This window comes from Ailuropoda melanoleuca, chromosome 12, assembly GCF_002007445.2.
Source record: "Ailuropoda melanoleuca isolate Jingjing chromosome 12, ASM200744v2, whole genome shotgun sequence".
In the NCBI taxonomy this organism is placed as follows: domain Eukaryota; kingdom Metazoa; phylum Chordata; class Mammalia; order Carnivora; family Ursidae; genus Ailuropoda; species Ailuropoda melanoleuca.
Window position 1 is genome coordinate 5103796 of NC_048229.1, and position 26450 is coordinate 5130245.

At 57.5% G+C, this 26450-nt stretch overlaps 1 protein-coding gene across 21 annotated transcripts in view; it reads left to right on the forward strand.

Annotated features, from left to right (window-relative positions):
• NCOR2 (nuclear receptor corepressor 2) overlaps window positions 1-26450 on the forward strand; it is a 217925-nt gene that overhangs the window by 125833 nt on the left and 65642 nt on the right. For 20 of the 21 annotated variants that reach the window (XM_034639637.1, XM_034639639.1, XM_034639635.1 and 17 more), the window contains 6 exons: window positions 922-1100; window positions 4390-4444; window positions 6781-6879; window positions 22396-22541; window positions 23900-24072; window positions 25986-26048. In XM_034639637.1, coding sequence (XP_034495528.1) covers window positions 922-1100; window positions 4390-4444; window positions 6781-6879; window positions 22396-22541; window positions 23900-24072; window positions 25986-26048 — 715 coding nt within the window. The remainder of the gene's footprint in view (window positions 1-921; window positions 1101-4389; window positions 4445-6780; window positions 6880-22395; window positions 22542-23899; window positions 24073-25985; window positions 26049-26450) is intronic. The other variant, XM_034639631.1, reaches the window with a different exon arrangement.

The following is a 26450-nucleotide window of genomic DNA, read 5'->3' on the forward strand; positions in this document are numbered from 1 at the left end:
CCAGTGGTCTGCCATTAGTGCCATGTGGGGCAGCTGAGGGCAATGGGAGAAGTGTTGGTCCTGGAGGGCTGTGCCAAGTGCTGGGAGGCTCAGGCCTCTGGCGGAGGGGGTTGGGGGTCCTCCCCGAGCTGGGGCTTGGGGCTTTGTGCTCCTGCTGGGAATCCCAAATGCTGAAGGAGAGGCTGGCTGTGGGAGGCCAAGTGGCGGATCCTTTGAACTAGCTGACCTTGGCCATGCTGGGCCCTCGCCTGCCTCCTCAGATGGGTAATTAATCGCCAGTAATGGGCTGGCTGCAGAGATTTGGGGAAATGAGCCCAGCTGAGTGGTGGCTCAGAGCCTCTTAATAGCCATCCCAATGCATTATGAGTGAGTGCGCCTGACTCCTGCTGTGCACGGGGCCAGGCAGGCTGGGTCCCAAGTGGGCACACTTGAAGGAGCGGATGCCAGGGCTGCGGAGGGTGGCGGGGAGGAAATGGGTCCGCGATCTCACCGGCCCCTCTCTCTGCCCTGTGCGCCCTCGGAGCCTGGATGGCCAGGCCCATCTCCCGAGCTGATTTGGCCCAGCTGGCTGAACATCTTTCCTGTCGTGTTTTATGGCATTTGTATTTCCAGAGGGAAGATGCATTGGCCCCTCTCCCTGCAGATAAGGCCACCGCTGCTCTCCGCATTTAATTTACAGCCCCGTCCACCATATACCTGTCTGGGGCTGCCTTTAAATCCTCCCTCCCCTGGCATTGGGCTCTTAGTATTTTCAACTCATCCTTCCCTTTCTCTCTGGCTTGGCATTTTCCCACTCTCGCTCGGAACGTCCGCGCCCTTGCTTGGGCCCCCAACGCTGGCAGGAGCCCTCCCCGCCCCATCCCCAGGCTGCCCTCGGGAGCCCTCTGACCCCGGCCCTCCGCCTTCTCCTCCCCACTCCAGAACCTGGAGAAGCAAATGCGTCAGCTGGCTGTGATCCCGCCAATGCTGTATGACGCGGACCAGCAGCGTATCAAGTTCATCAACATGAACGGGCTCATGGACGACCCCATGAAGGTGTACAAAGACCGCCAGGTCATGAACATGTGGAGCGAGCAGGAGAAGGAGACCTTCCGGGAGAAGTGAGTCCCCTGGCGCCGGGACGCAGGCCACCGTGGCCCTCTCGGCCCTCTTTGTCCCGTGAAGCCCTGCCTGCTGAGGCGTGGACGGGCTTACTAGGGCTACTGTGACAAATAACCACAAGCTGGGTGGCTGACAGTGACAGTGATTTTATCCTCACTCCGCTCTGGAGGCCAGAAGTCCAAGATCAAGGTGTGGGTGGGGTCGCGGTTCCTTCTGGAGGCTCCTGGCAGCCTCCGTCTTTCCTTGTCTTGGAGGTGCATCACTCCCTCCCTGCCTGCCTCTGTCTTCACGTGGTCTTCCCTGTGTGTCTCTCTGGGTCTTCTTTTTCCATCAAGACCCCGGCCATGCTGGACACAGGGCCACTCTACTCCAGTGTGACTGCATCTTAACTAATGACGTCCTCAGAGAACTCATTCCATATAAGGTTTGGGTGGATGTGAACTTTGGGGGGAGTTCAACCCAGTACGAAGTGTGAGGGCAGACTTATGTGAAATGGGGCTGTGTGTATCAGAAGAACAAGGCCGGAGGGTGCGGGGAGGCTGGGCCAGAGGGCAAGGATATGTGGCTGGGGGATGGCTTTTTGGTTTTCATTTTACCCTGAACGTGACTGTTTTTGAGCACATCCTCCATCCCATACACCGTGCAAGTGTTTTTTGGGTTTTGTGTGTTTGTCCCTCTTAACCCTCATAACAGCATTGCCAGGCCGTCGCCATTGCCTAGATGAGGACACAGAGGCTCAGAGAGGTGAAGACACTTAATGAAGGTCACACAGCTTACAAACGGTGGAGGCAGGCTTCAGACTCTCCCATCTTCAGGGCAAGGGCTCCGCTGCAGTGGAGAGGCCTGTCAGGGAGGGAGGTGGAGCCAGGGAGCAGGGGAGCTTTGGAAAGCAGAAGCAGGAGTTGAGTGCTAAGAGGTGGGGCTTGGGGCTTTTGAAAGGAAAGAGCAGAAAGACGGAGTGTTTTGGGGTGATGAGTGAGGAGCTGCCTGATGGATAAAACCCCCATCCCCTCAGCCGAACTGAGAAGTTACATCCCAGGGACCCATGCACGTGCTGGCGCAGGCCCCCGTGAGGTGGGAGGCAGGGAAGCTGAGGCACGAGCAGAGGCCTCAGTGGTTGGCCAGGAGGGCGCATTGGAAACAGACTCTGCTTAGCCGCTGAACCTCGGCCTCTGCCTCTGGAGAGGGCCTCAGGGCCAGGGGACGGAGACCCCTGTTCTCCCACTACCTGCTGTGGGCCAGAGTGCCTGGGGGGGCCTCAGGGACGGGGATGATTCTCGGTCATGGGCTGCACAGACACCAGGACGTGGACGTGCAGGGGGAGCCGTCCTTGAGGGTCTGGGCAGGAGAGGTGGGTTTTTAGAAAAGCTTTTGAGAATGAAAATTCTAAAACATCCTTGAAAATAGAGGGGTGGCATAATGAGGCCTCGAGTGCCTACCACAGAGTGAACAGTTTTCAGGGAATAGCACTTAGGGGAGAGGGTCCCAGGGGTGTTTGGGGTTGACTCCTTGGAGACAGGAAACCTAGTTCCTTGGGGGCTCATATCTAGGGCCTCACAATCACAGGTGTGATTGTTCTGCCACGAGTCAAGGGCCACGTGTAAGTGATACTATAATTTCAGTGAAGGACCACAGTCACAGATGCTAAGAATTACTGTCAAGTTAGGAATCTAACTTCCCCCCGGTATGTTCGATATTTGTATTTATTTATGCTTTCTTTAAAAACAAAAAAAAGAGGTGCTTCTGTTGTGTTTTCTGTGTTTCAGCCTTTCTGGAGAGTTCATGTTTGCTCTTCTCACCTAATGATTTCATTGTTAATTCAGAAGGATAGGGGCGGGGCAGGCTGGGCTGATGTCCCCTGAGCCTTCGCTTCGTGCCCCGAGTCTTTCCAGGAGAGTCGTCCTGGTCAAGGACTCATGTTCCACAGAATTGGTGGTGCTCGGGCCTCTGGAAATCATGTGCCAGTGGCATAGAGACCCACCATTTACTGGCTTTGTCACCTCCAGTAGCCACTTCTCCTTTCCGAACCTTAGTTTCCACATCTGTAAAATGGGTATGGCATCAGTGCGTCCCTTGTTTAGCTGCTGAGAGGTGCCCAGTGGGTAAGAAATTCTCAGTAAGTGTTGGCAGTGAATACAGGTCTAGGTTGGAGGGTGGTGGAAGAGGTGAGCTAGAAGGTTTCCAGATGTGAAACCTGGTCTCCTGGGATCCTGTCTCTCCTTGGGGAAACCCTGAGGAAGGGATCTAGGTGGGGAAGGAAATGTCACTGGAGCAGGGAGAGGAAGAGGAAGGGAACTCTGTCTGGAAAAGAAGGGCGTTAGGCTGGCTCCAGCTTTGCAAGCTGCCTGAGGCAGCATCCCAGGCGGGGAAGCCTGCCACTCTGACTCTCGGCTTCCTCCTGGAAGAGAGAAGAGGCCATTCCGGATTCTCCGGTGTCTGGTTGGGGAGCAGGGGAGGGGCCCATTGGCCTCCTGCCCAGCCATCTGGAGGGCCGGGCGGAGAGCACCAGGCACTGGCCCAGGCTCCCTCGGGGGACCCGAGGCCCCCGCCTCACCAGCCGCTCCTTCTCTCCCCAGGGGAGGCTGCGGGGCGGTGGCACGTTGTGGGGACCGTCAGGCTGAGGCTGGGTCCGAGCCAGGGACTCCACCCAGCATCCCTGGGGCCTCTGCGGCCATGACCCACATCTCCACCCCCCCTGCCCGCCTGCTCCTGTGGCCCTGACATTTCAGCCTTGCCGAGCCTTTCCCAGTAATTCCGCCGGCTTCGCAGGAAGCCAGTTGGTGGGGCGCCAGCTCCCTGCACCCCCTCCGGCATAAGTCCTTTCTTGCCGCCTCCTTGTGGGCACTCAGAGCCTGTGCTCCCACCTCTCCCAGGGAGGCCTGCAGCTCGCCGCCTGACCTGTGGCCTGGCTGTGGGGGCCTGCGTGGGCCGGGCAAGGCCCAGCTTCCCAGACCCGGCCGGAGATATGAACAAAGGCAGATTTTAAAAGGGGGGGAACCCCACCAAAGAGCTGCATGCAATGTCCTCATTTTTCCTGGAAGCCGCCTCCAGCAGGACAAACAAATATATTTTCAAAGGCGCTAAAACCAGTGACTCACTCCAAGGAACGCCCTCTCTTACCCTCGGCCCGCCCGCCCTTCCCACACCCCCCTGGGCTTAATTGCTCCGAGTGGGGCGGCGCCCGCCTAGCCAGGCCCGCGGAGATGGCAGGCGCCCGGGTGCTCGGCGCCCGCCCAGTTGGGAAGCCCCCCGCGGCTGGGCCTCACGCCTGCCCTTCTCCTCCCACAGGTTCATGCAGCACCCCAAGAACTTTGGCCTGATCGCATCATTCCTGGAGAGGAAGGTGAGTCGCTACCCCCAAGCCAAGCCACCAGCTCAGCCGCCCTGCCTGCCCCGCGCCTCTCTGGGGTCCACTCCAGTGGGTGGCCGCTTGCCCTGGGACAAAGGACCTTCCCTCCCTGCCCACAGAGCTTGCTCCTTGTTCTGTCTGTCTGTCCTTCCCTCCTAACCCCCTCCGTAGGTCCTCCTGCTTCTTCCTTTGAGAAGCAGCCACAGGCCCCGCCCCTGCTGGCCGAGGGGGTGGAGCCCCAGGCTAGGAAACCCCAGGAGGGCTGTGTGCCCTGGCTTCCCTGGAGCCAGCTCCTCAGACGTGGCAGCGAGCCTCCTTACAGACTGGGCATGGGTTCTGGAAGCTATGCATGCTGTGCCTGGCGTCCCAGTTAAGGCTTTATAGGCAAGAGTGGCGTTCTTTCAGGGGGCTGGTTGCTCTGATGGTCACTGGATGCTTTCTGACATCCCTGATGCCAGCCAGGCCTGTGGTCAGTTAGTCCCCATCCCATTTGGACGAACTTTGTGTAGAACTGTCCCTAGAACCCTACCTTGCCCCCAAACCCAGCCCAAGGCAGTGACCCTTTTCGCTCCACCTCTGACCTCGCAGGTAGACACAGAGCGTCCTAAGAGAATGGCAAAGACCTGCTGTGTACCCTTTGTCGGGCCGGGCGGTGCCTGGAGTTGGGGAAGCTGGGCCGGTCTACGTGAGACCCTGTGTGCTGGCATTGGCGCTGGGAATCCTGGTGTTGTAGGGCGGAGCAGGAAGGGCTCCAGCAAGGGTTTCCTTCTGGGGCTGCTGTCCTGGGTGTTTTATGCCACACTCCCTGAATCAGGTTTGTGAGAGATGGGGCATCTGCCCACCCTCAGCTTTGCTCATGCCCAGCTGCTGGAGGCCTCATGCTTTCAGCTGAGGGAGGGCCATCCGAGCAGGAGCCAGGCGGTTATTTTCAAGTTGAACAGTTGTCCCCAGCATCTGCCCTTAATGAGCTGATAACCATAGAAGGAGGGAGATGGGGCAACGTGGGGAAACAGAATCTCTCCGTGCCTGAAAAACCGGCATGGGGAAGCAAGCCCTATAAATAGTCTTTCCTCTGACTTCGAGATGGCTTTGTGCTGGGGGTGTGGACAGTCCGGAGGCTCTGGGTCAGGGCTCCCCAGGGATTGAGGCAAGGGTTTCAGATGCTGGTCTTGAACAGCATTGCTTGGGAACGGGGACTCAGAGTCTCCACCCTGGAGAGTAAACTTTATGGTGTACTTTGTCTAAGGCAGCTCAGGATAGGACTTAAATAGAGCTTCCAGAAGGGCCTGAGGCAGGGATTGCCAAAGGTGCCCCATGCTTTTGGGGACAGGCGTGTTCTGAGTGAGGCCGGGAGCAGGGTGGGAGCTCGGTGGGCCAGCCAGCCTGTGCCAGTCTGCAGGGACAGCTGCTGCTTAGGGTCAGCCCACTGTTGTCCGGCGTGGAAGGCGCTCCCCTGAATTGTTCAAGGGGAAGTCGGACACCCACATCGCCCAGTCTGCAAATATTGGCATCTGAAAAGATGATAATTTTCTCAACTGCTGTGTGGGTCCTGTGTGGGGGCCAGGTTTACATGGGAAGTAGCCGCTGTTGGTGGGCGTTCTGGAGGTGGCAAGGGCCACGAGGTTTGAGGCCCAGCCTGCCTCTCCACCCAGCAGCCTTGATGGAACAGCCCTCAGAGGTGAGCTGTCATCTGGAGCTGACCTGTGGCCGCAGGTGGCAGCAGGCCCCACCATGTTGCTTTGAGGATGCCTCTTGCTGGTCCTGTTTGGGCAAGGAGGTGGTGGGGTTCCAGGGAGGGTCAGTCGTTGACTCAGCAAGTAGCACCAGGGTTCAGACCCAGATGGGTGTGGAACAGATCAAGGCAGAGAAAATCATAAACGTTGCAAGAGACGAAGAGTCGCTTGGGGACATTATAGTCCAGCTGGGTCACAAAGCTTGGAAGAGGTTGCTCGGGGCCCCAGGTGTTGGGGAAGAAGGAGCTGGGCTGAAAGAAAGGAGACCCAGGCCCAGGTCGGGGCCGACTTTGAGTTTGCCCAGCCGGGAGCTGGAGGGCCTGGGGAGGGCAGGCGACCACCTCGTGATGGTTATGGACAGGAGCAAGGGCGGTAGGACCAGGGGGCACTTCCATAGGCTGTCCCGAGTGCTCCGAGTTCATGACCGCTCTGTGACGTGTATGTTCTGAGCAACCCCATCACGCAGGTGAGACGGTACGGTGACCTGCAAGGTCACCCCGCTGTGTGTGGACGAGGCAGGACTTGCACCCACATCTCTGGCTCTTGGCCCCTGCTCTGACCACCTGCACCGGACACAGCACCCTCTCTGTCCCACAGACTGTGGCTGAGTGTGTCCTGTACTACTACCTGACCAAGAAGAACGAGAACTACAAGAGCCTGGTGAGGAGGAGCTACCGGCGCCGTGGCAAGAGCCAGGTGAGAGGCGGGCCGGGGGGCTGGCTCTCGGCACCAGTCCCCGGCATGCTCCGCGGCTGGCTGCACGCGAGCTTCGTGGCCGTTTGCACGGTGGGCGGTGACCATCTGCGCGTGTTGCTCTGCGGCAGGCCCCCTCGGCTTGGGCCCCCTCAGTGGTGGCTGGAAGACCCTTTCTGGGGTGTTCAGACTACCCTAGCAGCCGAGAGGAGTACTAGGAGAAAGACCACTTCCATTCTTAGCCTGGAAAATTCTAGAACTCCTGGCTTGGTGAGTCATGATCCCTGTGGTGAAGGGGTCACATCCCCAGAGCAAGGACTGGGTTCTCTGCATGACTTGGATTGGTTAACAAGTTTAACATTTTAAAAAAATATTTATAGTTTCTTTGTGTTGTTTTTATGCATATTTGAAAACAAAAAATAGCTAGTACATCAACCTGCAGTCTGTCAGCCATCACTATTCAGGATGAGACCGAGACATTATTTACATTAGAGCAGGGCTAGGCAAGCTACGGGCTCGCAGGCCAAGTCTGGCCCACCCTTTTTTTTGTGAATAAAGTTTTATTGACACACAGCCAGGTCCATTGATTTTCATATTACTATGGCAGCTTTTCTGTTACAGCAGCAGAGTGGGTAGTCATGACAGAAGCCGTAAAGCCTAAAACATGTACTGTCTGGTCCCGTTCAGAAAATGCTGTCCTCTGAGTTAGAGAAACAAGGAGCTGGTTTTAAACAGTGTTTGGCAAATAATGGTAAAGATGGTAGGGGTCTATAGCACACAGGTGAAAGGGTGCTCCTGGGTGATCGATTGGTGCTTGGGAGACAGAGGGGATGGATTCACTTCACTTCTGGGCTGTTAAAAATCAGCTCAGGGTAGGTGCTGGGAGTACGTGACTCCTGGAGGAGGTAGGCTTGCACTGTCAGAGGAGGGATTTGGGCTGGATGGGCAGATGGCTTTGGGGCACTGCCATTGGGTGCTGCCTGGAGCTGGTGGAGGCACTTCCTTTTTGGGGCCTTTGGCCTGGGGTGCCCAGGAGAAAGTGATGAAGGCCAGGAGTAGCGGGACCTGGGATGAGAGGGTCCTGAGGTTTCCTCCCTGACATTGGCGTCTTCCCTTCCCCAGGCTGGCCAGGGCAGGTCCTGAGGCATCACGATGTGCTCAGCCATCCCCAGTGGGGTCCTAGTGCCCACTGTGAAACAGCCACTTTGCAATCGAGTCCCACAGATGGGTTCTTAACTGGTATCCTTTTTCTCCTCTCTTGCCTTCTGGGAATTGTGCTTCCACGCTGGAGACCAACGTGCCAACACTTTCCTGTTGGCTAAGCCACATGTAATTAGGGGAGCAAATTTGTTGACAGGAGAATAAGTAACTACACTCAGGCATAAATGATTGGGACTGAGTGTTGGTTCTCACTGGCTGGGTCGTTGAAGGGTGGCTATGCCCGGTTTGTGGATAGGGTTTTCCTGGAGCATTGTGTGGCCACGGTTGACGAGCCTGCTTGCCCATCTAACAGATTTGTAAAAGCAAGTCTTACCGGCTTGGAGCTATTTAATTCCAAAGACCTAGCTGTGGTGTTTTAGAAATTGAAGTGCAGTCAGGAATTTCCTAGACTGAGAAGCACAAACTCAAATAAATTCCAGGCAGGGAGCATAAATATACTGAGGCATGAGAGGCAGTAGGGAGTGGTGGGGACTGTGGCAAAATAGAGGGGGAGCTAAAGGCCTTTATTTTAAAACCATCATCAGAGATCTGTTGAGCACCAACTGTGTTTCAGTTGTCCTGCTTGTCTTCCCAGTGTGTGTGCCCTCACTTGCCCCACTGCCTTTGTGGGGTTGCTGTGGGTGGACTCATGAGGCCCCTCCAGGTGGCTGGGCTGGGAGCTCTGGAGGAGAAAGGGTTCTGACTCCGATGGGGAGAGCCATGTTTGCATGGAGGGAGATGAGGACTTGTGTGTGTTGAGGTCATTTAGGGAGGGGGGTATCCCCAGACATGCCCTGGGTGGGGGGTTTGGGGGTGTCAGCGTCCCACATCTTTGGTCTTGGCTGCCATGCCTTTTATTCTGTGGTGTTAATTCTGTGTGTTGGACGTTAGTGTGCTGAGCACAGGAAGCTCCTTGCCGGTTGTACAGACCAGTGTGCATAGGTGGTTCCAGGCAGCATGCCGGCGATCTGCCTGAGAGTCTGCATCGCATAGGGGCCTCGAAAGTGAGGTGAAGAAGCAGCCCCTCGTTGGACAAGAAGAGAAGTGAGGGTGTCCCAGGCAGAGGGAGCAGCAGGTGCAAAGGCACTGGGGCATGAGGGAGCGCAGTGCCCTCAGAGTCTTTGGAACAGGGGTCTTAACACCTTCCAGGGTCTTAAATGAATGAGGGATTAGAGAAAAATCACAGGACCCGTTTTTTTCTGCTCGTGTTTGATCAATGACTAGCGGTGTTTCTCTACTCTGTGGAAGATAGAAATATAAATGTGAGAGTACATGGTGGCCCACACTTAACCTCAGCTTCTGTGAGAGGCAGCAGGGAGTGGTGAGGCCTGTAGCCGACTTAGCTGGTGCCCTGTGTCTGCCCCGCTGATGTTTGGCCACGTGGCCTCACACCGCCAGAGCTAATTTGTGAGGATGAGCTAGAAATCGGGATTTATGTGGAATTGCCTGAGTTTTCAATCTTAGGCTGCTTGAAAAATAACAACAAAACATCAACTGTATAGGCCAAACAACTCCTGGTTGCCCTTTTTTTTTTTAAATCAAGTTTTTATTTTATTTTTTATTTTTATTTTTTTGAAGATTTTATTTATTTATTTGACAGAGACAGCCAGCGAGAGAGGGAACACAAGCAGGGGGAGTGGGAGAGGAAGAAGCAGGCTCCCAGCAGAGGAGCCTGATGTGGGGCTCAATCCCAGGACTCTGGGATCACGCCCTGAGCCGAAGGCAGACGCTTAACGACTGCGCCACCCAGGCACCCCTTAAATTAAGTTTTTAATTATAATGCCAGTGTAGTTAACACGTTAGTTTCAGGTGTGTAATAGAGTGATTCAGCAATTCTGTGTGTTACTCAGTGCTTACTGTGATAAGCGTGCTCTCAATATATTTGCTCTCCATATGTCCTCGGACCCCGGTGGTAAGAGCTCTGGATTCAAGAATGGCAAGGCTTGGGCGGTGGAGGTAAAGAGGGGATTGTGTGTGACTTGGGGCAGAGGCCAGACCAGGCAAGGCCAGGGCACTGGGGAACCCTAGAATATTGTATAGCAGAGGAGAAATGTCTGTTTCCTCTTTTTGTCTGCATTGTCTTGGATTAGCCGTAGTGCCTGCACTGCTTCTCTGGTAAGTTTTTGTCCTCTGCTCAGGCCGGTGCCTCAGGCTGGGGCTCCCCGGATAGAGAAAGGATGCCTCTGTGTTCTGCCCCTCGCAGGAAGACAGAAGGAAGCAGGGCAGGAGGCCCCTGTCTCCTGGGAGCTGGGACACGGCTTGGTGGCCCTCCCCTCCCTCACAGCAGCCGGGGCTACTGGTGTGCCTGCGTGGCCCGGGCCCTGCCAGGGACAGAGATGCACACACACGTCCTGGAAGGAGTTCCGTGCCAGGCAGACCCACTGCCCTCAACCACCGCCCACTGGCCCTGTTGATAAATATGGAATAATTGGGTCAACCCGGTGTTGACTCTGGGGCTGTAAGTCTTTTCTCTGCCCTGAGACAGTGAAATAAATGGCAGATACAGGTCCCTCGGCCACTCTCATTAATCTGCAATGCTGGTACTGGTGGGGCCCGAGCTTCCTTCTTTCTCCTTGGTTTTGTAAAAGCCGAAATCCTGCTGATATATCTCCCAGTGAGGAGGGCAGGGGTTCCTGCAGCCTGGCATGGCATGGGCGAGGGCGTGCCCGGGTGGGTGCCTACAGGTTCATGGATGGAGGGGTGCTGGTAGTGGTGGTCTCCCGTGGGCTGAGAATGGGAGAGCCAGAGCAGACGGGAGGAGAGGCGAACAGAGGCCCATGGCCGTGTGCAGCCGGGTCAGCAGGTGAGAATGGGCTTGGGTGACATGCCGTGGGCTGGGGAACGGAAGGCGCCTGGATGACCTCTCTGCTGTGCTGTTCTCGTGTCTGACCAACACGTGGCCCGCCCCTGGCAGCTAAGGACTTTGGGAATCTCAGGCCACAGCACACGTGGGTCCCACCTTGTGTCCCCTTCCCTTTGCCCACACTTCCCTCTCCCAACTCTCCTGTCCATGTGGACTTCTGGGTAAAGAGCCCAGCGCTCTCCCTCCGCCCCGGAGACGGCCCCCTCGCCTCCCTGGGCAGCCACGGGAGGACGGACATCAGGTCTCGTCCAGCAGATGAATGTAGAGGCCTTGGGCGCAGGGCCTCAGCTGGCAGGAGTAGCTGCTCCCTTCTGCCGGCTTCTTTCTCAGGTGGATGGGGCCTGAGCCATCAGCCGTTTTTTTTTTTTTTTTTTTTAAAGATTGTATTTATTTATTCGACAGAGATAGAGACAGCCAGCGAGAGAGGGAACACAAGCAGGGGGAGTGGGAGAGGAAGAAGCAGGCTCCCAGCAGAGGAGCCTGATGTGGGGCTCGATCCCACAACGCCGGGATCACGACCTGAGCGGAAGGCAGACGCCCAACCGCTGTGCCACCCAGGCGCCCCCATCAGCCGTGTTTTATGTCTTGAGGGGAGCAAGTCAGTCTTGTCCCACCTTCTTGGGTCCCTTTAGTTTTGGAGGAAGACTTAGGTCATCTCAGCCAGTATTTGTTGGGGAGACGCTGGGAGGCCTGTCAGAATCGCCAGACGCTGGCCATGCAGTGTGATGGGACAGCGATGCTGGTGGCCATTCCTTCAGCACCAGGATCTGTGTGAGGAGTGGGGTGCATTTTCACTCAGAAACCCCCCCCTTTATGGGGGGGTTACTTCCATCATCCCCCCTTCATAGGTGCCAGGAGGTAAGGAACTTGCTCTTAGTGGCATATTCAGTATTTAAACCTAGCACAGTCTGCCATTGGAGCCCTAGGGGGGACCCGGTGGTCCCATTTGCCACCTTTTGGCCGTGTAGCTCATCTTTTGGAAGCTGCCCCTCGTTGACCTTGCAGGCCCTGGGTTCTTCTGTCTGTGTAGGCTCTGCTGCATCAGGGAGCAGATGGACCTTGCTCTGGGTGGGATGTGCCCCACTGAGCCCCCATCTGCACCACGCCCCCAACCCCGTTTGGGTCTCCATCTCCACTCACTGGGAGTCTGTTCCTGGCCTCACGTGCGCCTGGCTTCTGGGAGGCCAGCAGCTGGAAACTTGCAGTCTCTTTCAGTTCTCCTCTGCTCTTGGGACCGTGAGCATCTCTGGGAGACATAGAGGGCTGTCTCCCCCTCTCTGGCTGTCTTGCAGTCTCTCTTAGCACCGCCAGCCCTGTGCATGTCCCCTTCCTCTTCCGGGTGGCCAGTGGCCGCAGAGGCTGTGGTGCCTATCTGTGGTTCCTGTGGGTTGGGGCCACGGCATGGCTAAGGATGGCCGTGAGGGGCCTCTCAGCGTCTCAGCCCAACAGGTGCCTGTTGGTGGGCCCTTCCCACCAGGGGTCCGATGCACAGGATTGTGTGTTCACCTGAGGCACTTATGGAATGCCTCCTGCGTGTCAGGCCTAAAAGTTCTGCCTTCGGAGCAGATCAGACCATGATCTTTCAGGAGGCTAGAGCGAAGGTATCAGCCGAGCATGGCTGTCTTGACACCTCACAGACTGTCGTCAGTAAGAGCCATGAGGTAGGTGTGAGAGGTGCTTCAAGGTGTTGGTGAGTGGGCTTGAGGGTCCCCACCTGCGACCTTGGGGAAGGTGTGTGTTCTGAGTTGGCCGGCTCCTAGCCCAGGCCCAGAGATGGGGGGACGGTCCTCATGTCTTCGCCGGTGCGCCTCTCCTCACCATTCCTGTCTCAGTGGGATTGAAGTGGGTCCCAGGCTCAAATCCCCGTGTCTGGGGAGGAGGGGTCCCGTGGCGCTGATGGTGAGGTGTTACTCTCCCAGAAAGTAGGGGACACCACTGCCTGCTCCAGACCGGCTGCAGTCAGTGTCCTCAGGCTGTCCCCTCCTGGGTTTCCAGGCTGAGTCACGAACCCGAGACAGAGCTGGCGTCCAGCTGAGGGTCTCCCAGCTTCACCAACAGGACTTGTCAAAAGTCAGACTGCCAGGCCGCCGCCCCTACCCCCCACAGGGCCCAAGAGCCTGCATCTCTAACAGGCGCCCAACAATACTGGCTGCTGGTCTGGGCCACTCAGAACCCCAGCCTGTGGGATGTTTACTGGGGAATACCCCCCCAGGAAGGGAGGGGGAGGGAGCAGGGTGGCAGAAGGGGAAATTGAGGCATGGCGCAGGCTTATCTGCAACCTAGACTTAACACGGTTAGGGGGTGGAGGAGATGACCCTGAAGGGGAGACGAGCTGAAATGGCCCTTCTGAGGTGTCCTGAGGTGGGAGACAGGGCCAGCTCTCAGTCCACAGCCGTGGACAGCTGAGGGCACTTGCAGCATCTGGGGGCAACAAGCACCTTCTAGAAGGGGACCTGGCCAGCCCCTCCAGGGGACAGATCCTGTGCATTTTAGTATTTGCAAACTACACTTCCCAGTGGTCTTGACCTTCTCAAATGCTTAACCACAGCGTGTGTAGCAAGACGTCACTGCGTCTGTTCAGATGACACCCTGTCCTGTCACACCCTCATCACATGCCCTGTACCAAGCCGTTTGTTCATCACGTTGATGGTCACATTTTGAAAGCTTGGATGGTTACAAAAGTGGAATGTAAAACTCCTTGATAAAAAGCATCAGCCATTGGATGTCTTTGGGCTCAGACCCTCAGATGGCTGCGTTGCCCTGAGAGAGGTGAGGTCCACCTGGCGTCCACGGCGTGGGTGCTCGGCCCTGGAGGCAAGGCATGTTTTGGGGCACCAGGTTCATCTCTGTGTTCAGCAGAGGGTGCCATCCACCTTCCGGAAACTTCTCCATATTCTGACGGAGGGAGATCCAGGCCAAGCCATAGACTTTTGGAACGCCAGCCCCTTCACGCCCGCCCCCGCTGGACCCCGCACACCTGAGCTTTGGCAGGTGGCAGCTGAGCTCCTGGACCCTGGTCCGTGAGACCCAACCCTGAGTGGCAGGCGCACTTGTGGGCTGGGCCCAAGCCAGAGCATCCTCTCTGCGAGGTGAATCACCGGCTGAGGCGGGTGACAGCACAGTGGTTTATAGTTCATGATTCATGGACAAAGGGGCAGCATTATCCCAGCTAATTGCAGAACCAGAGTCCAGGAATGCTGTGGTCAGTAGTCGGCCTAACTCTGCAGGCCGTCGGGGAGCTGAGAGCATGAGGCGGATTTGGGCCAGCAGCAGGGCCCATCGCTGCTGTGGCTGTGACTGAAGAGCCGTTGTGGCCCTCCAGGCAATAGGGGGGCCATGCCACGGAGAGAGCGTGTCCCCAGGGGTGAGTGCTCCCCAGAACAGCTGGGACCCAGCCCCCTGGCCTGCCCCTGGGGCATCTGAGGGGGAGATGCAGGGGACCCCACTTCCCCTCCTGCCCTCTGGCCTGTACATCCTTGTGCTCTGTGGCTCTTCTCTGTGGCCCCGTCCAGCTCCCACCACTGACCAGTCACTCACCCCAGGGTCCTGTGTTTTCTAGGTTGATTTCTCTTGCCCTCTTTACTCCCTCTTCGTGTCCCATCTCCCTGACTCTTTCCCCGCGTGTGAATCTGTTTCCCTCTGTGCCTGCGTCCACGTCCCTCCCCCTCCGTTACACCCACTCCCCTCTGCCTCCCTCTCTATCTTCCTCCCCCTCTTTCCTTCTCTCCCTGCTCTTTCTTCCCGCCCCTCCGAGCCTCCTCTCCCAGCTCCTTGCCAAGGGACAGGTGACCTTGTTCCGGTTGCTGAGGCACTCCAGAGGCTCCCGTGCCTGGGGCAGCTCTCATGGGGGACAGCGTGACCTGGAAGGCCGCTGCAGGACAGGCCCAGCCAAGCGAGGTCCACGCAGGGTGGGGGCCGCTGCTGTGCTGTCAGAGCTGGTTCCCAGGGCCTGGCTGCCCCCTCTTGGGCTGATGCAATCACTTGAGGGCTCCCCCCGGTACAGTCTGGCAGGGACGTGGGGCAGGCCAGATATGGCCACACTGACGCCGGGTGGGGCTGTGTTTCTCCCAGCCCGCTGGGTGAGCATGAGTGTGCGTGTCCCGTATCGCTGCCCGGAGCCCAGATGGGCCTCCAGCCTGGGGGTCTGTCCGACTTTCCTGGGCGGCCCAGGCCTGTAGGAGGTGGCGTCTCTGCACTGCTGGGGGCAAGCCAGGCTGGGCCGGACTGTCCGAATCTAGGGCTCTAGTGAACAGTTGTCCCTGATTGCTGCCCAGGAGGTGAGAGACCTGTGGGAGGCCCCTCTGGACCCGCAGCCCCCCAGACACATTCCAGGAACCACTGTTCTCAGGAGGGTGGGTGGTCTCCTTCCCAGGAGAGGCCATACCCCAGGGAGCGAGCAAGCTGGGCTGCCGTTTTGGGAGAAGACAAACATGGCCTTCTCACAAGCCATGACATGGGGGCAGGGGAGACCTGGCTCTCTGCCAGCCCTGTCCGAGGCAGACCACATCAAAGGCATAGAAGGACATGGAAAATGTGAGCCCGGCCCTGAAAATGTGAGCGTGGAGCATTTGGACCCTGGAGGGGGCAGTGAGAGGTCGGGGGCTGACAGACCCCACATCCGGGCATCTCAAGCTGGGCTGCCAAGAGTCAGGAAATAGTTACCAGAAGAGCAGCATTTGTGTGGGTCTATGCCAGTACAGGCCGCAGCAGGAGGGCCCCCCTTGGGCTTGACCACTCGAGCATCCTGGGTGGGTGGTGGGCATGTTGGAGATCTTTTGTGTCATTACTTCACATTGCCCCCATTCTAGGTGATTCCACAGTGAACAAGACAAACAAGGTCCCCAGAGTGTACACGTCCATGTGGGAGGTGGACAGTGCACAAGTAAATTAACATGATTGTTTGAGGTGGTGGTAAAGGCTGCAGAATTTCAGGAGGCAGCTGATGTGAGGGAGGGCAGCTTTTAGGGAGCTGACCTCAAAGGCTCCTCCGAGAAGGTGTCGTTTGAGTTCAGACTCGAGTGATAAGAAGGAACCAGCCAGGCAGAGTTGGAGGGAGAATCCCAGGCAGTGAGTGCAAAGGTCCTGAGGTAGGAATAAATGTGGCGTCTTCCATGAGGCAAGGGGGAGCAGCCCCAAGGGAAATGGGTGAAGTGAACAGGGGCGGGCAGGGGCTAGATCACATGGCCTTGTGATCTGTCAGACCATTGATTTTATTCCCAGTGGCAGGACAGGAGCTGATAACAATTTAAGACAGAGCTTTGGCTGCCACAACCACACACCTCCGTGCAGGCAGAACAGACGTCATGGGTGTGTGTGTGTTAAATGTTACTCGGATTTTGCTGGCACATCTGTCTGTAGGGGAGTGCTGGGGAGTGTTTAGCAATCAGCCTTGTGGGGGCGAAGCCCCGATTTGTAGCACATAGCAGTTGCCGTGGTATAAATACTCCCACTGTGCCCGATCTAAGCTACCAGCGTGACGTCACCAAAGGTGGAGCTGGGAGGGGACGTGCCGAGCACAGTATCCTATCCCACTTCCGCTGTGTGGATGTGGTTGATGTGAACAACCTCAAGAGCTTAGATCACGGATCTGTGTCGTCAAATAATTGGGAGGTGATGCATTTTCAGTACTTCTTACCTTTGTTTTTACCATAAGTTCTTTAACTGTCAGGTTGTGTAGTTTAGTTTTTAATAATGGCTGTGTTTAACAGCTTGCCTGCAAAATCCTTGAAAGTTGAAGTCTTCTCTCGTGAGCTGATCGGAACCAGCTCCAGCACATCTCTGTCTGGACTTGGGGCATCCCTGTCTGTGTTTCCCCAGGAGGGACAGATGGACTGGATGAGGAGGGTAGGGGGCCGAGGATCAGGTGGGGGTGGCCAGGACCAGGAATCTCTGTTGTGTCTTGCCTCTGACGCCTGACCCCGACCCCAGTTCTCCCACCTACCTGCCTTGGGCTCCTGGGCCCCCTTGTCCCCACTTCCAAGAGATGGCATGTGTCGTGAGGACAGAACCCCCTGCGGGATTTGCTCGCTGAGGGGCGTGTGGTCTCTACTCAGTGACAGGTTTGTTGACTGAGTGGCTGAGATGGCATTGCCCTCGGCGCTGCTGCGTGTGGGGTACAGGAAGCTCTCATGGCACGTTTCTGAGGACCTGTCATCTGAGGATTAAATCCCGTCAGCGCTCACTGGACTCTCTCCTGGAACCGACAGCCATGCGTCCATTAATAGGTTGCCGCGTTGCCCTTCAGCATGGGCCAGAAGACGTCATCCCCTGCTCCCCCCTCCACCTCTGATGGGAGCCTTCAGTGGCTGGCCACTGCCATCAGGGCGCCCCCACGTATGTCCGAGCATGGGGTTTAATGGTGGCCAGGCTCTGCAGCCATGTCCAGTATGTCACACAGTAAGGACAGTGCTTGTGTTCATGTCGCCGTGCCTTTGCCCAGGCACGTCCCTTCCCTGCAATGTCACCTCTCATCCTTGTCAACCGGAAGGCCTTTGGGGACTCTGCTCAGAGGCCTTCCCTGTCCCTGTGGATCAGGAAGAACCGCCACCACATTTGCCATGTGCTGCGCCTTTTAAAGTGTTCTCAGCACCGAGCCTCCTTCTGCCCTGGCGGAGTTCCTTATCTCTGTCAGCTGAGGCACCAGCTCCAGAAGTTTGGGGACCGCATTTTTGGTGGCGTGGTGTCCCCCTTTGTGGGCTCAGAGGCACGTGAGCGGAGGGAATGCGTAGGCAGTGGCACAGTTTGGCTTGAACGGGGGGAGCCTGTGGCATCCCAGCCCAGAGTAGCAGGCACGACACCTGCCCACAGGATCTTGCTAGGAAATGCTGTGCAACCTGAGGCGAGCTCCTGGACTTCTCTGTGTCCTGTGTCCTGTTCTATAGAACACAGGTAGTCCCAGGGCTGTTGGGAGGATTCGGTTAACTCACAGGGAGAACAAGGAGAAGGTGGCTTCGTCTGGATGTGTTGTCTTTGTTCATGCAGTTTTCTGTGCAGCCCTGGTCCGGGGCTTGGCACAGTGCCAGCTCCGTTGCCACTTGCTTGTCCTACACTCAGTGCTCCGGAAGCAGGGGACCCTTGGGGATCAGAACTGATGGCTCTGGCTAACCATAGATCCGGTCAGGTTTTCCGCAAAGCTGTGCTGTGGTTTGGGAGGGACATTCCTGACCAAGTACTGGGCATAAAGCCCATCGTGAGCCTGACCCTTGACGTGTCTGAAAAGCAGAGGTAGACCCCACGTCATGAGCTCCAGAGTCGTTTGAGATGGAGTTTGGCCTCCGGATCTCCCCGCAGGTCCACGGGTGTCCACCTGCTGCCAGTGGCAAGGGTCCTAGGTGTGTTTTGTGAAACAAGGATCCTTGAAAGCCTTGCTCCTCGGTGTGATCCAGGAACTAGCAGCATTGGCCTCCTCCAGGAAGCTGCCTAGAAATGCAGAGTCTCAGGCCCACCCAGACACATGGAATCTGCATTTTCCCACTACCCCAGCTGGTTCATGCACAGTCTAGATTGAGCAGCACTGGTCTGGAGCAGGGGTGGGCACATCATGGCTCCTCTGGCCAAATCTGGCTCACGGCCTATTTTGTAAATAAAGTTTTATTGGCGCATAGCCATGCCTATTTGTTTACATTTTGGTTGCTTTCAAGTTACAAACTGTGTAGAGTTGAGCAGTTGCAACAGAAACCAGTGGACCTGTGGCCATACAGAATTAACCACGTAGCTCTTACAGGAAAGGCTTGTTGGCTCCTTGTCTAAAGCCCTAGTTCTAAAGCCTGGTTGCCCATCAGAGTAACCTGGGGATTTGTGATTGGTATGGGCATGGCCTGAGCATCAAGACTTCCCAGAGCTCCTCAGGTGACCCGTGTGTGCAGCCATCGGGTGACTCTGAATTCCCCATGAAAGCCAGTGCGGTTCCACGGTCGTGGATGGCCTGAGGTCTGGACGGAGAGCCTAGTGGGTGGTCCTCCTCGCTGACCTAGCCATTGTCCTGCTTGTTGCCCTAGACCATTGAAGGCTTTCGGAGACTGACCTGGCTGCGGGGGGGCCTGTGATTTGGGGCCCTGTCTCGCCCCCTAAATCTGGAGTGAATGGAGCACTCCTAAAGCAGCCTCTTGACCTCTTGCGTGCAACAGGAGGCCAGGCGGATGGGGATTATTGTGCCTGGCGTGTCTCTCCCACTGGAAAACATGTTTGAGGCCGGGGGGACCTGGGGTTCCTCCCTTTCATCCCCTGCATCGGTGCCACTCAGCTTGGGGTGCCGGGACACCGCTCCCGAGGGATATGGCTGTCAGCTCACAGGAAACCATGAGCCTGTCTTCCACGGTGATGTTGCTGCCCTCCTCCTCCTCCTCACCCTTGTACTTAGGTCTTGGGAAGGTGTCCAGGCAGAGGCAGCAGGCACTGTGCTGGCACTGGGCTTGCACACCTGGGTGGGAAGGGATGGGAATAATGACCAGGCTCCAGTGCTGACTGGGACTCCTGAGCCTCCCCAGAAGGTGGGCACAGGTCAGGGGAATCTGGCTTAGAGCACCGGCTGCGGGGTGAGGGGCCTGCCAGGGTGGGTGGAGTCGGCAGGATGCTTGGCGAGGGCATAGGTGGGGTTAATTCTGGCGTCAGTTGGAATCCTGGTACTGCTGTTTATCAGGTTTGTCACTCGACTTCTCTGTGCTTCAGTTTGTTCTTCTATAAAACGGGAGAATGGCTTGGTAGAGGGATTGGTAAAGGAGGTGATTGTAGTTCATAGAGCAGTGCCCGGCACATGGCACTTTGAGCTATTTTTGTTACTCGTGCTGTGATATGGATGCTGATTCGGGGTGGGGGTGGTTACGGGCCGGCCCAGGCTCAGGTAGGGGCTTGAGGAGTCTTGATTGGGGGACAGAGTGGGCTAGGCAGGAAGGGGCAGGGATGCCCAAAGATACCCCCCACCCGAGGCCCCAGATTCTGATCAGAGACTTGAGTGGGGCCGTGGGGACCATGGGACCAGGCCATCAGTTGTCCTTCCTCTGAGACTGTGAGGCTTTGTTTCTCTGCAGGATGGGAACACGGGTCATTGCCCTTTCTGTCTGAGGTTGGCTAAGGGCATTAAGCAGGATAGTGCTTGCAGGGTGCTTGGTGTGCTGCCAGGGACAGAGCGTCTCTGTGGATGGAGACCCGGCTCACCACGACTCTTGGGTTTTCATCTTTGTCACTATCCTTGGGACTTCAGAGGGCCAGGAGAGCTGTAGAACGTGTGCAGCTCAGTGTCAGGCGTATAGTCAGCCCTTGGGAAATGCTGGCATCTTCCCAGTGGGGCTTCTCCAGGGTTTTGAGGGGGGAGGGCCTCAGGAAGGCATGTGGCTCAGTGCAGGCGCCGATGCAGACTCCCCAGGGCCTCCACCCCTGTTAATCAGGAGACATTGGTGAGGGGCTGGGCCTGGTGGGTGGGGAGCTGCGCCTCCTGGCCGTGCTGGGGTGGACAGTGGCCTGCTTTGTAGAGGATGAGATCCCGGGGGCCTTTGGGGCCCCACTGGCTAGATCCAGGGGTGATGACAGGTGCCTCCTGGAGGGTGGCCCAGAGTCAGGCCCATGTGGCCGTTGGGAGGGACAGTAAGAAAAGATTTGGAGTGAGGCTGCCGCCCAGTTGGGGATCTGGGTGCAGATGCAGCCAAAGGTGGTGTTGGGTGAAGCCAAGCCTCTTGGGGTTGGAAAGCCCCTGCCCTGCCCAGCCCTTGCATCAGGCTCTCAGGTGTTGCAGAAGTCAGCAAATCTGACAGGTGGAGACGGTAGCCATGCCTGGTGGCCCATGGGGCAGGGGATCCCTCCCCAATCAGCCACGCTATCTCTCCTCCCCTGGAGCCCGGTCCCTGACCCCTGCTCACCCCCCTGCCCTCATCAGGCAAGTGTGCAGAGGGCACGCTGTGTTGGAGCAAACTGGGAAACCTCTCTGTCCTTGCTTCCAGCTGCTGGGATGGACAGCTCCGAAAGAGACTCTGCCTTTTGGGTGTGAGAGGTGGCCACAGCTCCGAGGCTGTGGGAAGTTTGTGCTTTAGTGTGAGGAGTTCTGGGGGTGAGGGACAGGCTAGTTAGGGGACACCAAGCCAGCCACCGGGAATCGGCAGCAACATGGTGGGGGTGGAGAGGCTGTTCCAAGTCCAGCCGTTGTGCCCCTGGCCTCCTCTGACAGAATAGAGGGGGTTCTTGGAGAGGGGGAGGCAGAGCCAAGCCGGGCGGTCCCAGGGCGGCCACTGCCACAGCTTCAGAGAGCGAGGGGTTCCCTGCAAGCGTGCAGACCCACGCTCTGGGCTCCAGCGTTCGCAGAATGCCCTCCACTGGCCTGTGTTCCGCCGCTTCCTAAATTCCAGCCACACAAGAGGGTCTAGGGAGGGGGTCGCAGGCCCAGGCAGCCTTGTGTGTCAGACGGGCATGTGTTCCTGATGCGGAGGAAAGGTGCAGGGAGGGAGCAAAGTCCCGCCTGCCCCCACCTTCTGCAGATCTCCATGGTGGTTTCTCCTCGCTTGATAATTGGTATGACCGTACCCCCACCACATACACGCAAGGCTTTTTGGTGGGTTTGTTTTTCTTTCATTTGGCTCATTGGCACAGAAAGTTGGTCTGGTTTGGCAGTTGCCTGCAGGGAGGAGTTTGGGGTGGCTGAGAGGATCATTGTGTGTTTTGAAAGAAATCAGGCGGCGCAGAAAGGAAATAGGGCAACCTCACTTCCTCCCCCGTCCTGACGAGGGCAGGCTCAGCGGCCCCGGGTGATGGGGCAGGCTGGCTGGCACCTGCCTTGCCGCTGGGCAGATGGAGTAAGGCCTTCGGGAGGAGGCTGGTTGGCTGTGAGCCCCTTTCATCTCCCCCTGCGGTGGAGGTTCCTTCCCCTTGATGTGAAGAGAGCAAGCCGGCTGTTGTAAGAGGGCTCAGCATGGCAGCAAGCACCTTCAGATGGGCCAGGGCCCAGGACACCCCTGCTGCCTGCCCATTTTACAGATGTGGTGACAGGCTGAGAGGTGGCCTGAGCTTCGTCAGGGATGTGTCCCCAGGTTCCCCAGTGCTTGCTCTGCTCTAGCCGGAGGCCGACCAGCAGCCCTCCCCGTGCTGTCGATGGCACCAGTCCCACTTTCACACCCACGCCAGACACCAGCTCTGTGGGGTTCTCTCATTTCCGCCTCCTGGCCCCTGGTTGAGGTGTAGGCTTGCTGAATAGCCCTGCTTTCTAGGGGCAGGATCAGTACAGAGAGGTCGGTCCTCACCTAAGGTCACACAGCCGCCGAATGGAGGAGGCAGGAGTTGAGTCCAGGCTTCCGATTTCTACACCTCGCCCGGGACTCCTGCATCCCCAGACCCCGTGGGCTGCAGGAGCCCAGGCTGTGGTCAGGGACTCTCCCTTGCAGCTGACTCCGTCCGTCTCCCCTCCTCTGCCTGCTCACTCAGTGCAGGTGCAGACACTCACCTGTCTCACTGTCCCCCCCCCCCCCCCCCGGCAGCAGCAGCAGCAGCAGCAACAGCAGCAACAGCAGCAGCAGATGCCCCGGAGCAACCAGGAGGAGAAGGAGGAGAAGGAGAAGGACAAGGAGGCCGAGAAGGAGGAGGAGAAGCCCGATGTGGAGAACGACAAGGAGGAACTGAGCAAGTAAGGCCGCCTGGCCGCCCATCCGGGGCCCGGCCTTACCCCCACAGGTGGCGGGGAGGTGGTCCTGACTCTGCCCAAGACTGGGCTCCCGTGGGCAGCACTGTGTAGAGGCTGTGAGGACAGCGGTTTGGCATCTGCTGATTGCCTGCCGGGAAGGGAGGCATCTTCGGCTCCGTCTGCACCTGACAGCCCCCCTTCCGGAAGCCTGCTCGGCCCCCTCCTCTCTCCTCCCGCCCGCCCTTTCCTCCTCAAACCCTCTGGAGACCTCAGAGACTGATAGCTCATTTGAGCTCTACTCCTGAGCTAATAAATCTCGGCAATGACTTTGGAGCTCTTTGCCTCCTCATCTCCTCCCCCTCCTCCGCCAAGTCTCCCGAGATACCAGGCGGGGGAAGGGGGATCAGAGGAGCTGGAGGAAGGACTAGGTATGCAGGCGGGCCCTGCCCTCACCTTTAGAATTATCGCTGTCAGTGTGAGTTCTTGCAGATCAAGGCACAGCCTCCCGTGCCTGCCAGGGGCGGGTGCCGAGCACAGCCAGCTGGAGATTCACGCCGGAGAGGGGGGCGGGCACGGCTTCGTGCCAGGTACCTGGAAGAGGCTCAGGAATGTGGCTTCAGAGAACATCTGGCTTCATTACCCCCCGTCTCCCAGACGTCCAGGGAGGGCCTTCAGGAAGATGAATGGGAGGCGGGGGTGGTAAATCTGAGCGGCCCCACAGTCAACCCTCCTGAGTCGGCTTCTGAGAAAGCCCCAGCCCTGGGTACGGAGGTCGCATGCACCCCCACACACCTGGCTCAGCTGCAGAAGCCCGGCGGGAGACTTCCCTTTTGTGTGTGCTGCAAGGCATGGTGGCCCTTGATAATACTGCCAGCAAAGCGAGTGCCGTTTCTAGAGCCCCACTGAGCCTCTCTGCTTTGGGGAGTGAGGTGGCCTTGTAGGTTGTACCCGCCTGCACCCCATGCAGTTAATGCAGTAGTCTTGCAGACGGGGAGCAGAGAGAAGCTCTCTGTTGGGCGTGTGAGATGGTCTTGCAGACAGCCACCGGCCTGTGCACAGCCGTCCTGTTACGTACCAGCCCCCAGCCCTCATTCAGAGAATAGAAAGCCGTGGTTTGGACAAATAGAGTGGCACTGCAGAGAGCTGGTAGCCACGGCCCCTCGTCCAGTGAATGAAGAAGGCTTGCGGATTGCTGCCCGCCAGCCCTTACCCTGAGCTTTCTCCTGTCCCCTAGCCTCTGATTAGTACAAACCCCCTGGCAGCCAGCGTTCCTCGAGCTAAAGAAAAGCAGGTCTCTTGCAACTGTCGTCTGGTTTCTTGGCACAGGCAAAGCCATCCCTGTCTCCCTCTCTGGCCTTTAGGGAGAAGACGGACGACACCTCTGGGGAGGACAACGATGAGAAGGAGGCAGTGGCCTCCAAAGGCCGCAAAACTGCCAACAGCCAGGGAAGACGCAAAGGCCGCATCACCCGCTCGATGGCCAATGAGGCCAACAGCGAGGAGGCCGTCACCCCGCAGCAGAGTGCCGAGCTGGGTGAGTTTCGGGCCGGAGAGGACGGTGGGTTCTGAATCCCAGCTTTAGCTTCCGAACTTACTGGGTGACCTGGGGCGAGCTCCTAAACCTCTCTGTGCGTCCTCATCCACACAGTGCTTGCTGGGTGTGGGAAGAGCCTACGACAGTGCGTGGGGTGTGGGAAGGGCTCAGTGGCTGTCAGCCCTAGTGATCCCAGAGCTGGGAGCGCTCACATAAAAGTCGCAGTCACCAGTTTGGGTTCTGTTTTTCCATCAGAAAATCTGGCTGCACTTGGCCCCATTTCTGCCAGGAAGCAGTTGGCTCAGAGTAGCCGCCACCCCTTTTTAGAAGGATCTGGGCATAGAGTGTAACCCCCCTCCCTGCCCCCCCCAGCCCCGGTAGGCTCCTGGGTTCGTATTTCCCTTCTGTGGGCCTCAGTATCTCCTGCTCAGCAGACGTCCACCCCCGAGGTGCTCTGAACCTCACTGCCCCCCCACCTCAAGTTGGGGTGGTAAGGGGAGAGATGGATTGAGTAGCAGTTCTCAAGTTCAGCCACAGGGGGGCAGCCAACGTGTGTTTGTCATCGGTGCCCTTTTGGCTGTTGGGGGGGGGCCCACCTTCGCACCTCTGTAGGAGCCCCCCTCCTGGGCCCTGAGTGCTCAGGCTGAGGCCCCAGCCACTGGGAAATCTTCCTAGGGTGGGAGTTGATGAAGGTGATGTTTCGTTCTCGCAGATGCCCCCTACCCCACACCCAGGGTCTGTGTCAGACACCTTTCTCTTCTTCCTGTAGAAGATAATTTGTACCCATTTCATAGATGGGCTGTTTGAGGCTTAGAGAAAGAGTATTGCCTCCACAGTCATGGAGTTAACCAGAATTCAGACCCAGCCCCGTTGGCCACAAATTTCATGTGACTTCTGTAGGCTTTTGCTGGCTGCCCCTTTGTGCCTGGAGGCCAATGTGTTGGTGGGCCTAACTTTGGGAAGCTCCTCTTGGGCCCCAGGCTGATGTCAGGGCTAGTCTACCGGGTGGAAAGCACCACCCCAGGCCCTCCAGCGGGCTATTCCAGCACCCCCACCCTGAGCTCCGACTTCATAGCTTCCCTCTAAGGATCCCCTTGGGAAGGAAGGGGAAGGTTCGTGAAGTCTCACAGATTGGCAGGCCGTGGCCGCAGGGAGTGAGAGCCATCTCCCCTCTCTTGGCTTGAACTGTTCCTTCTCATGTCCCTTCTACTGGAACTTCTCTTCACGGGTCAGCCAGCCTCTACCAAGCACATACTTTGGGCCTGGTGCTGTTCCAGGCACTGAGTCCATGAAGCTCGTTCCTCGTTCCTTCATGAGGTTTTAAACAATTTACAGGGAAAAATCTGGGCTCATATCTAGGGGACGTTGGAGGAGAGACCCAAAAACAGTGCCACAGTGGAGGGCTGGCTAACTCTGTGTGGTGTCAAGGGGAGCCACGTCCATTCTAAGCTTCATCCTGACCAGGGGGAGTTGGAGCATATGGCAGTCACCCCTGTAGAGCAGCATTGTCTGTGAGGGACCTTATAAGCCGCAGGGGACAACCGGCCATGTCTGGGACCATTTTTGATTGTCACAGTTGGAGTGGGGACTACTGGCATCTAGTGGGTTAAAACCAGGGGTTTAACAGCAAAGAATCACCCGTACCGACAAGTCCACACTCAGATGAGGTCCCTGCCCATCCAGAGCTCATGTCTCTAGTCCCTCTGACCTTCATGTGGTCACCGTGCTTTCAGGTAGGTTATCCCCTTCCCAACCAAGTGCATGCAGAGATAGTTCTCACAGCCCAGGCCCTGAACCACCTCAGTGTCCCCACCTGTAAAATGGGCTGATGACACCACCTCCATCCCAGCGGGTTATGTGGAGGCTGGACTGCCTCTTGGGCTGCTGCCAATGCACCCCGTTTTCCTTTTTAGCTTCAATGGAGATGAATGAGAGTTCTCGCTGGACCGAAGAAGAGATGGAGACAGCCAAGAAAGGTGAGGGTCTCTGGGGGCTTTGACCGATCTCAGTGGGCATCTGGGTCCTGAAGCACGTGTGCTGGGGAGGATGAGGCACATGGGCCCTGAACCGGGAGCTCCGGTGCCGTCTGGAGGGGCAGGCCCTGCTTTCAGGCTCTTCTCAGATTGGTCACTTTTCCTTGGAGTCTCAGTTTTGCCCTCCAGTGGCCACGTCATCAGGCTCCATGGTGTGTCCCCAGGGTGGCATCGAGGCACAGCCCAGAAATGGTGCAGCTCATGCTGTGCACACGGGTCAGTGGACAGCTTCTGTCCCCTCCAGGCTCAGCACGTCATGGCCCCGTAGATACTGGCAGCAGCACACCTGGGCGTCTCGGAGGGGCGGCACAGAGCTTGCCGGCAGCCACCACGGTGGTCACAGGG